The sequence below is a fragment of the Xenopus laevis genome, chromosome 3S (assembly GCF_017654675.1).
Source record: "Xenopus laevis strain J_2021 chromosome 3S, Xenopus_laevis_v10.1, whole genome shotgun sequence".
Classification (NCBI taxonomy): Eukaryota; Metazoa; Chordata; class Amphibia; order Anura; family Pipidae; genus Xenopus; species Xenopus laevis.
In genome coordinates, this window is record NC_054376.1 from 1364565 (window position 1) to 1383337 (window position 18773).

At 46.5% G+C, this 18773-nt stretch overlaps 3 protein-coding genes across 3 annotated transcripts; 1 reads left to right on the forward strand and 2 right to left on the reverse strand.

Moving 5' to 3' along the window:
* Positions 1 to 751: 751 nt before the first annotated feature.
* On the reverse strand, positions 752 to 6471 carry endoul.S (endonuclease, poly(U) specific like S homeolog). Its single transcript, NM_001135078.2, has 7 exons — positions 6407 to 6471; positions 5036 to 5135; positions 3024 to 3135; positions 2763 to 2884; positions 2565 to 2677; positions 1927 to 2080; positions 752 to 1381 (listed from the first exon to the last, which is right to left on the reverse strand). Exons 1-7 carry the CDS (start codon positions 6418 to 6420, stop codon positions 1118 to 1120), a joined length of 879 nt encoding a protein of 292 aa, NP_001128550.1. The 5' UTR covers positions 6421 to 6471; the 3' UTR covers positions 752 to 1117.
* A 422-nt stretch (positions 6472 to 6893) lies between these two features.
* Positions 6894 to 15473, forward strand: cyb5r3.S (cytochrome b5 reductase 3 S homeolog). The gene is made up of 9 exons (XM_018254741.2): positions 6894 to 7102; positions 8425 to 8556; positions 11066 to 11138; positions 11373 to 11479; positions 11678 to 11807; positions 12697 to 12780; positions 12863 to 12948; positions 13199 to 13298; positions 13387 to 15473. The coding sequence occupies exons 1-9, from the start codon at positions 7082 to 7084 to the stop codon at positions 13557 to 13559; spliced, it is 906 nt and encodes a 301-aa protein (XP_018110230.1). The 5' UTR covers positions 6894 to 7081; the 3' UTR covers positions 13560 to 15473.
* Positions 15474 to 15597: 124 nt separating this feature from the next.
* Positions 15598 to 18384, reverse strand: rep15.S (RAB15 effector protein S homeolog). Its single transcript, XM_018254740.2, has one exon. It carries the CDS (start codon positions 17750 to 17752, stop codon positions 16844 to 16846), a length of 909 nt encoding a protein of 302 aa, XP_018110229.1. The 5' UTR covers positions 17753 to 18384; the 3' UTR covers positions 15598 to 16843.
* Between the last annotated feature and the right edge of the window lie 389 nt (positions 18385 to 18773).

Below are 18773 nucleotides of genomic sequence, written 5' to 3' on the forward strand. Positions count from 1 at the left end.
TTTCACTCTTTGTGCAGCCCCACTCCATTGTGTACACTTCTACACTACTCTGCCACTGCATGATTGTCATATAACATAACCCTACTGCTTAGGGACTGTTCCTGCTGAATTGTGCTTAGTACAGGGAATACCTGCCATAGTTTTATGGGATCTCTCTGTACAGACTATGAGCAAACTTAGGGACTGTTCCTGCTGAATTGTGCTTAGTACAGGGAATACCTATGTGTCATAGTTTTATGGGATCTCTCTGTACAGACTATGAGCAAACTTAGGGGGCTGTTCCTGCTGAATTGTGCTTAGTACAGGGAATACCTATGCTGCCATAGTTTTATGGGATCTCTCTGTACAGACTATGAGCAAACTTAGGGGCTGTTCCTGCTGAATTGTGCTTAGTACAGGGAATACCTATGCTGCCATAGTTTTATGGGATCTCTCTGTACAGACTATGAGCAAACTTAGGGGCTGTTCCTGCTGAATTGTGCTTAGTACAGGGAATACCTATGCTGCCATAGTTTTATGGGATCTCTCTGTACAGACTATGAGCAAACTTAGAGGCTGTTCCTGCTGAATTGTGCTTAGTACAGGGAATACCTATGTGCCATAGTTTTATGGGATCTCTCTGTACAGACTATGAGCAAACTTAGGGGCTGTTCCTGCCACATACTGGGTGGGTGGGTAGGTAGGTAGGTCAGTACACTGTCCCATATTATTAGCAGTGCATCACTAATAAGACACAAGAAAGCAAATCTCATTGGATACAATAGTCTCATTGACTTTTAATGTTTAAAGGCAAAGCACACAGCATTTCAAACAAAATAAATGCATTTAGAAAGGCACAGGGAGTCGTCCATTCCTTGGTAAACATGTCAAATATAGGCTGGAGAGAAAACAAATCCCCCCAATTAATATCAAGTAAATGTACAATACAGAACTTTCACATTTGTTCTGCTGTAAAAGAGGCAGCAGGTTAGTAACTGGCATGGGTGCAAAAATCACACTGGCTTGTTTCCATGGCAACCAGTGTAGAGTTTGCATTGTTGTTGCATTGGTGCATATCCGCAGTAAATTTACCCAAGCTGATTGGCTGGCAACAGGCTGCGGCCTCTGGCCCCGCCCCTCAGTACAGATCTGGGTTATTGGTGCTCAGGAGGGCAGGGTAGGCGGTCCCTATATAACGGCCGTGGCGATTGACGACGATCTGCAGTTCGTATTCTTCCAACCGAATGACTTCTCTGCTCATCTTCGCCTGAGACGCGAGGAAGACGATGGTGTAAAGGGCGAATTCGAACTCCGGGCTGACGCCAATGAAGCTGCTGCCGACGGGTTTCACCATCTCCTTCCAACTGAACTGCAGGTTCAACACCTGATCATCTTCATCCGGCTGCAGAAAGACACACACAGAGGATTCTAATTATTAAGTACCGTAGATACTCGAGTATAAGCCGAGGTACCTAATTTTACCTCCAAAAACTGGGAAAGTTTATTGACTCGAGTATAAGCCTAGGGTGAGAAATGCAGCAGCTTCTGGTAAGTTTCAATCAAAAAATTGAGGGTTTCTGCTCCCATTGGAGGTGCCGGCGTCTCGTTTTTGGATGCCGGCGACCCTTTTTGCGCTTGACCCGAGTATAAGCCGAGGTAGAGTTTTTCAGCATATTTTGGGGGCTGAAAACTCGGCTTATACTTGAGTATATACGGTAGTTTTGTTTCCTCTGCCTGGGCCAGGCTTTCTTATTTCTCATAGACACCAGCCAGCAGTGTTTTACATGAACCTTTCTGATAAAGGGCAACTAATACTGCAGTCTTGTGCCTATCATCCTGAATGTATAGCTACAAATCCCTGCCGTAAAGCAAGACTGTGATGCCACAAAAGAAGTATGTGCCTCCCCCCTCTGTGTACAATATGGAGGATATCAGGGGGCCACTTACCCGACTCTTGTTCTGCCGAGCCACGTATCCTTTGTAGTCAATGTTCTTCCTCTTCTCCTGAAGGTAAAACTGGACCCAGTTGTGAAGCCCCATCATCTCCTTCCCTCTCTTAGATTCTCCCACAAACACGTGCTCAAAGCCGCACGAATCGGGCCTGGAAGGGTCAGAGAACCGGACAGAACTTTATATCCGGCCGTGATTTTCGGTGATTTCAAGGGGAAGTGTGATACCAAGAGTATCCAACAGCTTAACGAAGCTGGGAGTTGTAGTTCGGCACAGTTGTTGCCAGTTCTTGTCCCAAACTGTCTGGCTTTCACTATACTGATTTGGGTCGGGGGCCTGAGCAAGACACTGTCCAGCCTGTGACTTCAGCTGTAGTTGAGTTATAACTCCCAGAAACCTACACAAGAAACGTGCCTGCTGGGAAGCACAGCTGTAACCAACACCAACTGTATCCTGGTACCTACCTGCTCCCTGGGGCTCGGGGGTACAGCTGGAACCAGATGAATAATGGGGGGGACCTATCTGCTCCCTGGGGCTGGGGAGTACAGCTGGAACCAGATGAATAATGGGGGGGACCTACCTGCTCCCTGGGGCTGGAGAGTACAGCTGGAACCAAATAAATGGGGGGGACCTACCTGCTCCCTGGGGCCCGGGAGTACAGCTGGAACCAGATGCTGTACAGTTGGACCTTGAAGTCATTCTGGGAGGGTTTGGCTTGGTTCTTCCTCACCAGGTAGTCATGTGCCATCTGTAGGGAGTCACAGAGAGAGACACCGGGAGTGATTGGGGCTTTGCCCAAGGACTAATGGGGGGCTGTACCCCTATCCTCTCACCTTCATCACTTTGGTTTCCAGAATGGCGTCCAGGAAGTTGTTGTTTTCAGCGATTTCCTCCGGAGTCACAACCTCGGCCACCCCCGTGTCCATCTCATAATTGTCCAGCAGGGAAATGAAGGCTGCGGGGAGCGAGGAACATGATTGGTTACAGTCTGTATGGCACCCGCCCCCTGCACAACACTGGCACTGCCCATCAGTCAGGAGCAATAGGAGACCAATGGGCAGCTGTGTAGAAGGAGAAGGGAAACTAAGATTTACTTGCAAACGTCTTTTTGCTCTTCAGCTTCTCCTCATCGACGAACTGGAAGAGCGGGTACGAGGCGCTGTCCTTGGCCTGGTTGGAGCGGGCGGGTACGTACCCTGCTTTACCCTACAAGGAATAAATGTCAATCATATATATATATATATATATATATATATATATATATATATATATATATTACACAAAAGCCATAAATGTCCTGTAAATTATATCCTTATAAACGGTGAGTTCTGATGTCATTTCTGTCACATGACTCACTGAAACGTGTGTATTATAATAAATAAAGTACCCCCTGTTGCAAAATATGAGGATATTATAAGTTACCTCGGCCTTCGGCCTCATCCTTTTATATGGTCATGAAACTCCTCTGTGACTTATAATATCCTTATATTTTACAAGAGGGGGTACTTTATTCACTATATATAGCGAATAAAGTACCCCCTATTGTACAATATAAGGATATTATAAGTCACAGAGGAGTTTCATGACCATATAAAAGGTTGAGTGTTTTTATACAGGTCATGGAACTCTGAGGTGACTTCTAATATCCTCATATTTTGCAACAGGAGATACTTTATTTATTATAATACACACGTTTTAGTGTCTTGTGATAAATGACATCACTACTCACCGTTTATAACTGATGACATAACTAGTCACCATTTTTAAGGATATAATTGACAAGATATTCATGGCTTTTGTGTATTATATATAGGGATGCACCAAATCCACTATTTTGCATTCGGCCAAACTCCCAAAACTTTTGTGAGGTATTCGGCCGAATACCAAACAGAATCCTAATTTGCTGACAAAAAGTCAAGCAATTTTCCTCCCCACCCCTAATTTGCATATGCAAATTAGGATTGGGTTCAACCAGGCAGAAGGATTTTCCTGCTGAAAAAGGCCGAATCCTGAACCAAATCCTGGATTTCTTTGCATCCTTAATATATATAGTGAATAAAGTAGCCCCACTTGTAAAATATAAGGATATTATAAGTCACAGAGGAGTTTCATGACCATATAAAAGTACGAGGCCAAAGGCCGAGTTATACAGGTCATGGAACTCTGAGGTAACTTCTAATATCCTCATATTTTACAACTGGGGGTACTTTATTTATTATAATACACAAATTTTAGTTGGTCATGTGACAGAAATGACATCAGAACTCACCGTTTATAACTGATGACATCGGAACTCACCGTTTATAAGGATATCATTTACAAGATATTCATGGCTTTTGTGTATTTTTTATATATATATATATATATATATAGTGAATAAAGTACCCCCTCTTGTAAATTATAAGGATATTATAAGTTACCGAGGAGTTTCGAGTGTTTTTATACAGGTCATGGAACTCCGAGGTAACTTCTAATATCCTCATATTTTGCAACTGGGGGTACTTTATTTATTATAATACACAAGTTTCACTGAGTCATGTGACAGTAATGACATCACTACTCACCGTTTATAACTGATGACATCAGAGCTCACTGTTTATAAGGATATAATTTAAAAGATATTCGTGGCTTTTGTGTATTATATAGTACCCCCTACTGTAATTTATAAAGATATTATGTCACAGAGGAGTTTCATGACCATATAAAAGGATGAGGCCGAAGTCCGAGTGCTTTTATACAGGTCACATAACTCCAAGGTGACTTCTAATATCTTTATAAATGTCAGTAGGGGGTACATTATGAATTATAATCGACATTTTTTGTGAAATGTTGGGAGGGGGGTCAGCGTCCAAATCTGGTGCGTCGGCGTTCAATTTGAATGCGGCGTCAAATTCTGACATGCTGTGTCTAATTCTGTGGCCGGGGACCCCTGTTATAAACGGCGCGTTGTGACATCAGAACGCGCCGTTTATAAGGATATAATTTACAGTCTGGTCCCACACACGCAATGTCCATTGGTAGCCATGCTTTTTACAAGACAATGCTGCCCTACACTGACCAATCAAGTTGGTAAGAGCCTGAGGAATCGGCAGAACTGGCCACTCACCTGCAAGGAGATCCGATAATCCTTCCCGGCCTTCATCCGGTTCACGTCCGCGTCCCACAGCTCATTAAACAGCTTGGAGAGTTCATGGTTCACCTGCCCCCTGAAATACAGAGACATGGAAGGGGGTGTCAAGGACTGGAGTTAAGGTTGCCACCTGGCCAGTAAAATTGTTAAACCTGATGCCAAAAAAAACATAAAAATAGAGGAAGGTACTTTTTTCCAATAAAGGTGGCAAACCTAACTGAAGTGGAGGAGAAATTAAAGGGCAACTTAATATTTATAAATCAGTGATTTCTCCCAATAACAATGATTTTCTCCCAATGTCTGTCCCCCTCTGTTCTCTGCACTGCTGCTTCTGGCTGCTGAAACAGCGCAAGCATGAAGGCTGCAGTCTGGGAGATATCGGCGGTTTTATACCTCCTTCATTACAGACAATAGCAGCGGCCCCAGCACACAAATGGTGTAGAGAGTGGGATGACGTGAGTAGGTACAACAGGGAGGAAACTGATTGTGGCTTTGACTTCTCAGAAGTTGCTGCCAATGTCCCACCAGTGCTGAGGAGGAGTCGCATGTACTGGATCTGTCTGAGCCTCATTTCTTTCTCCTGCACATTTCTCACTGGGACTCAACAATTATTGCCCCGGGCCAGTGGGACTGCGAGTGTGGAATGTGCCACAGGGAGACGGGGCCCTTCTCATCTTACAATACCCCCCCATTAGGAGGTACCACCTCTCTGCTCCCCATTGATTATACAGGGGTGCACAAGCTGCCAGTTGAAAATGAGGGGTGCTGGGGGGGGTTGGACACCCTAATTATGGAGCTTGTTAGTGAGTAACATGTGCCCCATAGACTCTTCTCACCCGGCAGCACAACTGCTATCATTAAAGGGGAAGCGCACCTGCAAATAACACGACAGGGATTCTAATGTGGGGGTCCCCGAAAGCTTCTCACAATCCAAAACTGTCTCTTATATTCCTGGGGAAATACCTACGGGCAGGTAAGTCTCGTCACTCACACGCGCCTTGGGCGCCTCAATCCCTGTCCCACCAGTGGGGCCCCTTAATCCCAATCCCTGTCTCCCCAGTGGGGCCCCTGAATCCCTGTCCCACCAGTGGGGCCCCTCAATCCCAATCCCTGTCTCCCCAGTGGGGCCCCTGAATCCCTGTCCCAGCAGTGGGGCCCCTCAATCCCTGTCCCAGCAGTGGGGCCCCTCAATCCCAATCCCTGTCTCCCCAGTGGGGCCCCTCAATCCCTGTCCCAGCAGTGGGGCCCCTCAATCCCTGTCCCAGCAGCAGGTAGGGGCCCCATTTCACATGCAGTCCCTGCGGCCAGTGAGAGTCGCAGCCCAGAGAGAGCCGGTCCCAGTCGCACCTGTTGGCCTCCATAGTTCGTGTCCGTCAGTCTCGGCTCCGGGTCGCCACTCAGTCGCTCTAATAGCGCAAGACCGTTAAGTGTCCTCAGTCTCCCTGGCGCAGCCAATAGGAACCCGCGGGAAGGGAGGAGCCCGGCCACACCCCCGCCTCTTAACTTGCGGCTCTGTAAGACTTTAGGGCGTGTCTGTTTGCGTGTCTTTGATGGACAGCTTGGTTTCCTGCTTTACACTAAGGTGGGTGGGAATAGCGAGTAGCCAATAAAAAAAAGCGCTGAGTGGGAGGGACTAATCAAATGTTAAGCGAATAATGTCGCGCTACAGTAGGAGCATTGGGAGGAGTCAGCATGACAGCAATGTGTTGTGATTTGTGGCACAGGAATTGGGAGAGTCTCATTGTCAACTAAACCTGTAAAGCGATTCGCCGAACGGAAGAGGAGGGCGGGACTAAAGCGTTTAGACTGGGTGGGTGCCTAGAGAAGACTCTTTGCGTATTGGTATTGGTCAACGGGCGGGCGCATAGGGAGCTGGATAACGTGATTGGTTGCTTGTTAGAAAAGCCGGCGGATCCTGTCGAAAGGGGGTGGTGCGGGGTTTTGACGGCGGAGTGGGCGTGGCTGTGCTGCGGAGAGTCTGAGACCTTCTGTGAGTTCGTGTCCGTCTGACTGACCTGTAACATGGGGGCCCAGATTAGCACAGTAAGTGTCTCCCACCCTAGCAACCTATAGACCCGCCTCCCAACGCTTTAACTGCGCCCCTCCCACTCCCTCGCACCTGCTGTAGCCTGAGTCCTGGGCCTGTCACTCCAATTGCCTCACTTCCTGTCACTGGGACGTTCCATTCACTCATGAGGGGGGGGGTTCAGCTGCTGGGGCCTCGGGCAAGTGCGTGTTTAGGGCCCCTCTTACCTGACAGGAACCCCACTGACCCCTCTGTATTCCAGGGATCCCCCAAAGCTTGGGGATAATGATAAAGTCTGATCAGCCCTGTATATATATAACCTGCTTAAAGGAGCCTTCTCCCTTTAAATTAACTGTTAGTGGGATATTCTGAGACAATTTGTGATTGGTTTTTATTATTTGTGGTTTTTGACTTATTTAGCTTTTTATTCAGCAGCTCTCCAGTTTGTAATTTCAGTTGTCTGGTTGCTAAGGTCCACATTCCCCTAGCAACCATACATTGATATGAATAAGAGACTGGAATATGAATAGGAGAGGCCTGAATAGAGAGATGAGGAATAAAAAGTAACAATAATAATACAATTGAAGGGTTAAAGAGCATTTGTTTTTAGATGGGGTCAGTGACCCCCATTTGAAGGCTGGAAAGAGTCAGAAAAAAACTATAATATTCAAAACTATACAAATTAAATAATGAAGACCAATTGGAAAGTTGCTTAGAATGAGCCAGTCTATAATAGACTAAAAGTTCTTTATGTTTTGTCTCTGCAGGCAGATCTCCCCTTTAATGAGCGAAGTTTATGGACTTAGTGTGAAAAGTGACAAATCAGCTGATTTCTCTGGGGGGGGGGGTGAGTTTTCTGCTCATAGTGGGGGGCAAACCCCCAGCTCATCACTAAATGCCCCTGACTCTGCACTTTGTGTGTCGGGGCCAAAGGTCACAGGTCACATGGGGGGGTAACAATGAATGGGGGTCAAATGGCCACGGGGATTTGTTTAGGGGGAAAAGAGAAAAACAAAGGGTCACATTTCTGTAACAAAACTGATGAATCAGATCCCCTGACTCCATTGCTCAGTGACTGAGTGACTGAGTGGCTGCTGAGTGACTGCTGAGTGACTGCTGAGTGACTGAGTGGCTGCTGAGTAACTGAGTGGCTGCTGAGTGGCTGCTGAGTGACTGAGTGGCTGCTGAGTGACTGCTGAGTGACTGAGTGACTGCTGAGTGACTGAGTGGCTGCTGAGTGACTGAGTGACTGCTGAGTGACTGAGTGGCTGCTGAGTAACTGCTGAGTGACGTAATTATCTGGTGAGTCGGTAGGTAAGTGCTTTGTGTTTCCTCGCAGGTGGGGAGGATCCTCACGACCCCGTTGTGGTTGATCTACAGCATTTTCCAGAGATTTTTCCGGAAGCCGCGTCCTGCCGTCACTTTAGAGAGCGCCGATATCAAATACGCACTGAGGCTGATTGACAGAGAGGTAAGTGGCCGTTCCCTTAAAGGGGCAGTCAGTGCATTTAGGAGTGTCCAGTCCATATGATGAGAACAAATCATCAGCCCATGGATAAAGTGCTTCTTCTTATCTGAAAGCTGAACAAGAGCTGCAGCTTGGGGAGGGGTTTGTTTATACAGAGACTTTTCTTTTTCCCACCATGGAACAAAGTGAAGAAATTGATTCCTTTACTTTCTCATTTCCCCCCAACACATCACCCCCAGAATCCAGACTCACACCCCACTGTGACCCTATAGAGAAATAAACTGACAACTGATACTTTTATATAAATGTCCTTATTAATCAACTTCCCCTTTTATCGTCTCACATCTCGATCATGTGGTTTTATCAACAACACAAACTCTTTGCTTCTGGGAGGCTCCCGAATATCAACTTTATTCACAGTCACATCGTACGGCAAATGTCATGAACTGGAATAAACTGACAGTTAAACCTGGAACTTTTATTGGAGGAAACGTAGGGAAGTACAGCCAGGATCTCCCTCTGGGTTGTGCTTAGTATGGACAATAGGTTAGTGATACTTCTTATAACTTAGGGACTGTTCCTGCTGAATTGTGCTTAGTACAGGGAATACCTATGTACCATAGTTTTATGGGATCTCTCTGTACAGACTATGAGCAAACTTAGGGGACTGTTCCTGCTGAATTGTGCTTAGTACAGGGAATACCTATGTACCATAGTTTTATGGGATCTCTCTGTACAGACTATGAGCAAACTTAGGGACTGTTCCTGCTGAATTGTGCTTAGTACAGGGAATACCTATGTGCCATAGTTTTATGGGATCTCTATGTACAGACTATGAGCAAACTTAGGGACTGTTCCTGCTGAATTGTGCTTAGTACAGGGAATACCTATGCGGCCATAGTTTTATGGGATCTCTCTCTACAGACTATGAGCAAACTTAGGGACTGTTCCTGCTGAATTGTGCTTAGTACAGGGAATACCTATGTACCATAGTTTTATGGGATCTCTCTGTACAGACTATGAGCAAACTTAGGGGCTGTTCCTGCTGAATTGTGCTTAGTACAGGGAATACCTATGTGCCATAGTTTTATGGGATCTCTATGTACAGACTATGAGCAAACTTAGGGACTGTTCCTGCTGAATTGTGCTTAGTACAGGGAATACCTATGCGGCCATAGTTTTATGGGATCTCTCTCTACAGACTATGAGCAAACTTAGGGACTGTTCCTGCTGAATTGTGCTTAGTACAGGGAATACCTATGTACCATAGTTTTATGGGATCTCTCTGTACAGACTATGAGCAAACTTAGGGGCTGTTCCTGCTGAATTGTGCTTAGTACAGGGAATACCTATGCGGCCATAGTTTTATGGGATCTCTCTCTACAGACTATGAGCAAACTTAGGGGCTGTTCCTGCTGAATTGTGCTTAGTACAGGGAATACCTATGCGGCCATAGTTTTATGGGATCTCTCTCTACAGACTATGAGCAAACTTAGGGACTGTTCCTGCTGAATTGTGCTTAGTACAGAGGAATACCTATGTACCATAGTTTTATAGGATCTCTCTGTACAGACTATGAGCAAACTTAGGGACTGTTCCTGCTGAATTGTGCTTAGTACAGGGAATACCTATGTACCATAGTTTTATGGGATCTCTCTGTACAGACTATGAGCAAACTTAGGGGCCGTTCCTGCTGAATTGTGCTTAGTACAGGGAATACCTATGCTGCCATAGTTTTATGGGATCTCTCTGTACAAACTATGAGCAAACTTAGGGACTGTTCCTGCTGAATTGTGCTTAGTACAGAGGAATACCTATGTACCATAGTTTTATGGGATCTCTCTGTACAGACTATGAGCAAACTTAGGGGACTGTTCCTGCTGAATTGTGCTTAGTACAGGGAATACCTATGTACCATAGTTTTATGGGATCTCTCTGTACAGACTATGAGCAAACTTAGGGGACTGTTCCTGCTGAATTGTGCTTAGTACAGGGAATACCTATGCTGCCATAGTTTTATGGGATCTCTCTGTACAGACTATGAGCAAACTAAAGGGACTGTTCCTGCTGAATTGTGCTTAGTACAGGGGAATACCTATGCTGCCATAGTTTTATGGGATCTCTCTGTACAGACTATGAGCAAACTTAGGGGACTGTTCCTGCTGAATTGTGCTTAGTACAGGGAATACCTATGCTGTTTTATCCAGTATGTCAGATCAGTATTTCCCCTACACCAGTGATACAATATGAGGATTAATACTGAGCCTGTAGTTGGGGAAGGACATAAAATAACAGTAAATAAAGTTTCCTCTCTGCGGTTCCTCCCCTGTGAGTTCTACACTGGGACTAATACTCACCAGGGAAACTGTCAGTTTGACATGTGGTTCCCTAGAGATATAAGTCCCTCCCATTCCTCTGATATTTACATTGTAGAGAAATAATTAAAGGGATAACGTCAGTTTAAACATTCCTGACCCCCATGTTTACATCTCATGTATCTGATGTATTTCAGGAGATCAGCCATGACACCAGGAGGTTCCGATTTGCTCTCCCGTCCCCGGAGCATGTCCTTGGCCTCCCCATTGGTGAGTAAGAGCTTACAGTCTTATTTAAAGGGACAGTACACACTGCTGGAAGTGTCATAAGTGCAGAGCCCCTGGGTTTGTTTCTTTATTATTACCCTTCCCCCGTTACCCAGTCTCATCGATTAGAAGCCTCGCCAGGCAGCAGTGCTGTAATTGTAAATGAGACTTTTAGAGAAATTAACTCCTTGATTTTCTTAATTCCCTTTATAATGTCACGTTGTCCCCTCCCCCCAGGGCAGCATATTTACCTCTCTGCCAGAGTGGGGGGCAATCTGGTGGTCAGACCCTACACCCCAGTGTCCAGCGATGAGGACAAAGGCTTCGTTGATCTTGTTGTGAAGGTGAGGTGCATGAGACGTGCCGCTGAGGATGCTGGGAGCTGTAGTTAAGGCACAAATGCCGCACATTCTCTATGGACCAATGTTAATATGTATCTTCTGTATTATAGAGAATGTGAATTTGCTCTCCCAGCAGCCTCTCTGTCACCTTCCCATAATTCCCAGAGTTACAGATCCGTTCCCTTCCCACGATCCTTTTAGATCTACTTTAAAAACGTCCACCCAAAATTCCCAGAGGGAGGAAAGATGTCCCAGTATCTGGACTCTCTGAAGATAAATGAAACCATTGACTTCCGGGGACCAAGCGGCCTCCTCGTGTACATTGGCAAAGGTAATGTGTTATTTGCTTTGGGACACTGCTGTAAAGAGAGAACTGACTCAGTGTTTTAACATTCATTCTTTACAATTATTGTGGTGCCGGGCTTTCTTATCTTTATTATTCTGCTAATTAATCCTGGTAAGTGGATCTGTGCAGCCACTGGGACAGAATGTTCTGTTATACAGATAGCTAGAATCTCAGCTGCCATAAAGCAGGACAGGACTGCTGCTTACAATGGGGATCAGATAGGATCTGTGCAGCCACTGGGACAGAATGTTCTGTTATACAGATAGCTAGAATCTCAGCTGCCATAAAGCAGGACAGGACTGCTGCTTACAATGGGGATCAGATAGGATCTGTGCAGCCACTGGGACAGAATGTTCCGTTATACAGATAGCTAGAATCTCAGCTGCCATAAAGCAGGACAGGACTGCTGCTTACAATGGGGATCAGATAGGATCTGTGCAGCCACTGGGACAGAATGTTCTGTTATACAGATAGCTAGAATCTCAGCTGCCATAAAGCAGGACAGGACTGCTGCTTACAATGGGGATCAGATAGGATCTGTGCAGCCACTGGGACAGAATGTTCTGTTATACAGATAGCTAGAATCTCAGCTGCCATAAAGCAGGACAGGACTGCTGCTTACAATGGGGATCAGATAGGATCTGTGCAGCCACTGGGACAGAATGTTCTGTTATACAGATAGCTAGAATCTCAGCTGCCATAAAGCAGGACAGGACTGCTGCTTACAATGGGGATCAGGCCGTCTGGCTAGAACTTTACCCCACAAATAAGGGCAAATTCTCAGTTGATATTGGGGGGCAGAACAGTAAGTTACACACAGGGGGGTGATCCAGACACTGGTACCCCCCATGTATTTATTGTCTGTGGGTTCCAGGGACCTTCCAGATCCGCCCAGACAAGAAGTCCCCACCGGTGTCAAAGAAAGCGAAGCACCTGGGAATGATCGCTGGTGGGACAGGTGAGAGCAGAATATTAACCCTTTCCTCTCTGTACAATGTGCAACTCTGGTGCTCACTGTCTCCCCCTGCTGCTTCCCCCAGGGATCACCCCAATGTTGCAGCTCATTCGAGCAATCGTAACGGACGAGGAGGATAAAACCATCTGCTACTTGCTCTTTGCCAACCAGGTGTGTGGGAGGTTTTTGGGGTCTGGGTATGAGGTGCAGGGGGTTGTTTAGGATTGGGGGTGACCCTGGCTTGGGGTTAGGCTTGTGCCTGTACGATCACATGACTGTGATGTCATATCTGAGTGTGACCAACAGGGGGAGCCTGTGACTGTGTAATATCCAGAGTGAGGTGTAACTAAACTACAGTTCCCACAATCCCCTCTGTGTAAATCCCATAATGCCCTAATGGTCCCGCCTGTCCCTCCTGCAGACTGAGAAAGACATTCTGCTCCGCTCAGAACTGGAGGAGATCCGGGCCAAGTACCCCTCTCGCTTCAAACTGTGGTACACGCTGGACAGAGCCCCCGAAGGTAAGGCTTGGGGCCCTTCTTGGGGTGTAAGAAGTGGTTCAGTCCAACAAACCCAATGTGAAATATTTCCCTTGTGCCCCCCCTGCAGATTGGGACTACAGCCAGGGCTTCGTCAATGAAGACATGATCAGCTCCTTTCTGCCTCCCCCCGGGGACGACGTCCTTATTCTGATGTGCGGCCCCCCTCCCATGATCCAATATGCAATCAGCCCCAGCCTGGACAAGCTCTCGTACCCCCAGGACAGGAGATTCGCCTACTAGAGGCCCGCCCCTTCCACAAGTCCCGCCCTGCGCTTTTATTGGCACTTAACAGAATGAGCAGTGTGGGAGGAGCTACGTGGAACTGCCGGGAGTCTTTTTGTCAGTGTGTCGATGATTTGGTTTTACTTGCCCTTGCGCCTTGCAAGTAAATGGCAATGGGGTGGGGCAGATGGACCCAACCTTAGAGGCACCTGCCCATGAATATCCTATGGTTTGTGCAAGATGCATCACCAAGGTTACCTCCACCTGTAAGCCCCGCCCCTGCAGCCTCACTACATTCCCTAACTGTCAGTTGGACTCTCTATTAGGGATGCACCAAATCCAGGTTTCGGTTCAGGATTCGGCCGAATCCTTCTGTCCGGCCAAACCGAATACAAATCTGCATATGCAAATTAGGGGCGGAGAGGGAAATTGCGTGGTCACAAAACAAAATGTTTTCCCCTTCCCATCCCTAATTTGCATATGCAAATTTGGATTTGGTTCAGTATTTGGCCAAATCTTTCGTGAAGAATTCGGGCGTTTGGCGGAATCCGAAATAGTTAATTTGGTGCATTTGGTAAGGTAAGTTCTATGACCAGTTCCCGCATGTGAAAATAAAGTGTGTGCGGTGTTGCCAAGTTTGTATTTAAGGCAAGGTGTCACTTTAAGGAAGGGTGAAGCGTTTCCTTTGTTAAAGAGACAGGAGGTTCATGTACTTTCTGTAGTGCAGTCATTTCATTGGTTGAACACATGCCCCTCCCACAGGAGAAGAATGGACTTTGTGCACCTGTTTGGATTTGTTTTCATCGCTGCCCCCCCCGAATATTGATTTGGTGGGGGGGGCAATGTAGTTCTGTCTAAAATGGGCTCAATGACCTGTGACCGTTTCATTGGCCATTGGTGGGAGGTGGTTGAGCCAATGAAAACTTCTCTGCTTGTCCCAAATCAAAGGGGTGGGACGCAGGCAGGTCATGGATTCTGTACGGCAATAAGATTGTGGCAATTTGTCCTTTGTATGTTATATAAGTTGTGTGTTTGTGTTGTATGGCTTTTATTTGCTATCTGTGTGTACAGCATGCCCCGCCCCTGAGGAGCTGATCTGCAGTCCCTTCCCCCGAGGGATCAACCAATCGTTCAGTTCACTTTGTGATTCGTTTTCCTGTAGCAGCTGCAGATTCCACTATTTCCCTACACAGGTGACTTGTCTGCCCCCCCCCCAGGGGCCCAATCAGTGTGTGTTATAGGGAGACCCCTTTATTTCACTTCTGGGGATCAGGGTACGGTCATTCAGACAGACGCACCTGTGCCCAAAATGAACCCACCAGTGATTAAACAGGGGGCCCTCTCTAAACCACAATCCTTTTGGGTGCAGCAAAGGTCCGTTTTTGGAGAGGGGGGTCACCAACACCCTACACAATATTTGGCTTGTCTCACAAATGTCATGTACGGAAGACTTTAAATTGAAAGCATGGAGTGTAAGCTCCTCAGGGGCAGGGACTGATGGGAAGGAATAACACAAAGCAGAAAGAGGTGCAAGCAGTATGGCAGTACAACGTAGATTGGCTCAGGCTGTGCTACATCATAGTGAAAGTTAAAGAGACTTTGAGTTTCCCTTTAATTTTGAATATTTATTTGGAAGAAGGCAACTCCCTTTCCCATGCACGTGGGGGCCACAGATATTTGTTAGGGCCCCCCCCCCTGAGACTTAGCTTATCTGAATGTGGGTGCAAGAGACTTCCCTGTCCCGACTGGGTGTTGGCAGTGTATTTGCCCCCAGAGGGGCCCTAGGGAGAGTGAGTTCCGTTGTGCCTTTTGTATATCAGCCGAAAACCTTATCTTGTATTGTGCTTGTGGCCTGTGCCCCACCCACCTGTAACATTTACCAAAGAGTAACGTGAGTGTAACCAGGACGTATTAAATATGGATTTGCTGTTGGCTGTCTGGTCTCTTTATTTTGAGGGGGGTCAAACCGACATCAGCAGGTCCCCCCCCATCAGGACAATGGGGCTGCCCCGTTTGCCCTGTACCCCCCCCCCCTGACACCAGACCCAACCGTTTAAGCCCTGGAGCAGCAGTAGGTGAATGGGTTTCACTTGCGCTTAAACCAAACCAGAGTCCTATTCGTTATATAGAAAAAGCAGGAGTCTTAAACTGATTTCTAATACTTAAAGGGGAAGTGCAACAGAATTAATCAATGAAACATTCTGTACTGTTTGTAAAACCAACAAGTTCACTATTTCCCTCCCAACAGTCTGTCTCTCTACAATCAGCTTTGGGTCGGAGCTGGACATTCGATGTGATACATTATCTAAGCAAAGAAGCCAATGTTTCAGACGAAATTTGTCGAGCAAAATCTGACGCTGACTCCGGCATGTAGAGAGAGATTGCCGAGAGGGTAGTGAAGAATAACTTGATTTTTGTCATGATAGTTACCCTTTAATCTGTGCCTGACATGTGCTTACACTACTGCATCAAGTGCCAGCCATACAGGGTGGTGATTCCTTGGGCAACTGACTGTCAGTTGAAACTGTCGTCTAAATGGAGTTCATCCAAAATGGGCAAAGTATTCGGTCTTGTCTATCGGTGTCAGAATGGGATGAGCCGACCCAATGTAGAACCATCTCACCTGTAAAAACCATATTTACACTTCTGATCAGCACCAAACATGCCACAACCCAGCAGAACTTGAACAAACTCCGGTATTACGGCTCAGTGCAGGTTACCGACCCATAACCACCTCCAGTATGTCCACAAATACCTCAGGAACATGTCCTACAGGGCTGATTCAGTGCTGGGTGTTGGTATTGAGTGGAACGTTGCAGAGGTTGGATGTAGGTCCCAAGACTTTGGAAGTAGCCAGATATAAATAAGAATTTAGCTGTAAACTGTACTGATCCTACTCTCCAGCAGACCTTGCACCAAGTCAATATGAAATGAGGTGCAAATACACGTGCAACATTATCCCCTGCTCATGAGTCTGAATATTAGGAAACAAAACACCCAGTCCCATCACAAGTCTTCTATACCCATAAAGTAGAGCAGAAAAGGGGACGGCTATGGGGACCAGTTCCGAGTCTTCCACTCACCTGTAGTGTCATCGTCCAATCGCATTGCAATGGCAGTATGATGTCATAAAATGAAGTGAGAGTTCCAATGAAAAGGTCTCCATGATTCATGTGAGGGCAAATAACATCCACTTGGTTCTTCATCTTCAGCTGGTGGCTCCTCGGCTGATGGTCTGAAATGGCTGCTTGGGGGAGGGATTGGTTCCTCTCAGTTTGGAGTCCCTTATGGAAAGGTCCACTTCATAGAAAGTTGATGTAGACCTTCCCGATGCCAAGTTGCCCGTTCTTCCTCGCCATACAGGTGTCCAGCAGGTCCCGGGTTGGGAGGAACGTGTCCGTGCTCTGGATGAACTGGTAGATGGCTTGTTTCCCCAAGATTGAGTTTTTCTTACTGTCCCGTTTCACACTGTCCAGAAGGACCCCTCGGATATCCTTGGGCTTCCCCGGGAGTCCATAAACCATGAATAACCCTAGACAGTCGGACCCCACCAGGCGGCAGAACTCTTCCAGCTTCTCAAACCTACTCTTGTCCTTGGTGGAACCAATGGGTGGTGGGATCTCGTTGGTGGCCTTGCCTTGGATATTGGATTCCTTGATGTCCAGCTCTGATATCTGGAAGGCTTGCACAGCGATCTGAAGTTTCACCACCTTATCAGAACCAGACAGGGTCCAGATCCAGTCAATGCCGAACAAGGCGGACTGCTGCTTTGTCATTTTGTTGGTGGCGATTCTCTCCTCGACGCCCTTCTCCAAACAGAAGTTGATGAAGTTCACCACAAAGAGTTCGTTCAAGGTGTCGGTGCAGGGACGAAACGACCCAAACGGGTCTTCAAAACCGAGATACTCCTTTAGTTTTTGGGAGGCGTGAACGATGGCCTGGCTGAATATCTCACAGACAATGTCCGACTTGTCCGGCTGTTGGTCGCTCTTCTCCGGAACTGAAATGTTCTGGCCCATTTTGCCAGTGTTATCGATGGGTGTCCTGGGTTCATAGAGAGGAACAGGAGACTGAGTTCTTATAGAGAAGCCCAAACAATGAGCTGTCCCTTGGCTCCGCTCCCACCGGCCCAGTAGGTGTGTCTGCTCATAAACTGGAACGACGGCTTTCACTCTCTCAGCAAATGCAAATCCCAGAAACGGCCTCGGCATTTCTCAAAAAACATGTTGCTAGGGCCACTGTCCCTAGCAACCGAACAGTTCTATAGATTGTCCATTGTATCTAGAAATAAAATAATAATGCAGAGCTGGTTCCACCTGAATCAGATGGTTAATTGGATCTGATACACGGGGGAGGGGGGGTGAATATTATACAGAATGTGTTGAAGGCTTGTGCCCTTTAATCTGTAAAATAAAATGGGTCTGTCCCACAAAATAAACAGCAGAGTGGAAGCCGGGAGGGGGGTTACCTACTGCCCACAGCGCCCATTTATCCACTGCTGTCAAACTACAGTTCCCAGAAGCCTTAGCAGCAGCAGAGAGAGCTGGGCAGTAAGTAGAACACAGGTTGTGCATCGCTGGGTTAAACAGAGTCGCACAAATATCATCATTACCTGCGGATTAGAGTTTCACCTGCTTATGTCACTGGAGTAAAGGGCAAGTGTTTAGTCTCACGTGAGTGTATGTCGCTGGGGATTATGGACTTTACCGACCTCATTATTCTATATATAGTATAGATAATTCTCCTGTCATTTATATCCCTATAATCACTGCTTAGTGATGTCATTTCTGCCACTTATATGGTCACAGAACAACCCCTCAGTGACTTCTAATATCCTTATCATTTACAGTAGGGGGTACATTATCCCTTATAATACATGAGTGATACTCAGAGTTCCCTGTATAACTCAGCCTGCAGCCTTGTGCCTTTATATGGTCACAGAACAACCCCTCAGTGACTTCTAATATCCTTATCATTTACAGTAGGGGGTACATTATCCCTTATAATACATGAGTGATACTCAGAGTTCCCTGTATAACTCAGCCTGCAGCCTTGTGTCTTTATATGGTCACAGAACAACCCCTCAGTGACTTCTAATATCCTTATCATTTACAGTAGGGGGTACATTATCCCTTATAATACATGAGTGATACTCAGAGTTCCCTGTATAACTCAGCCTGCAGCCTTGTGCCTTTATATGGTCACAGAACAACCCCTCAGTGACTTCTAATA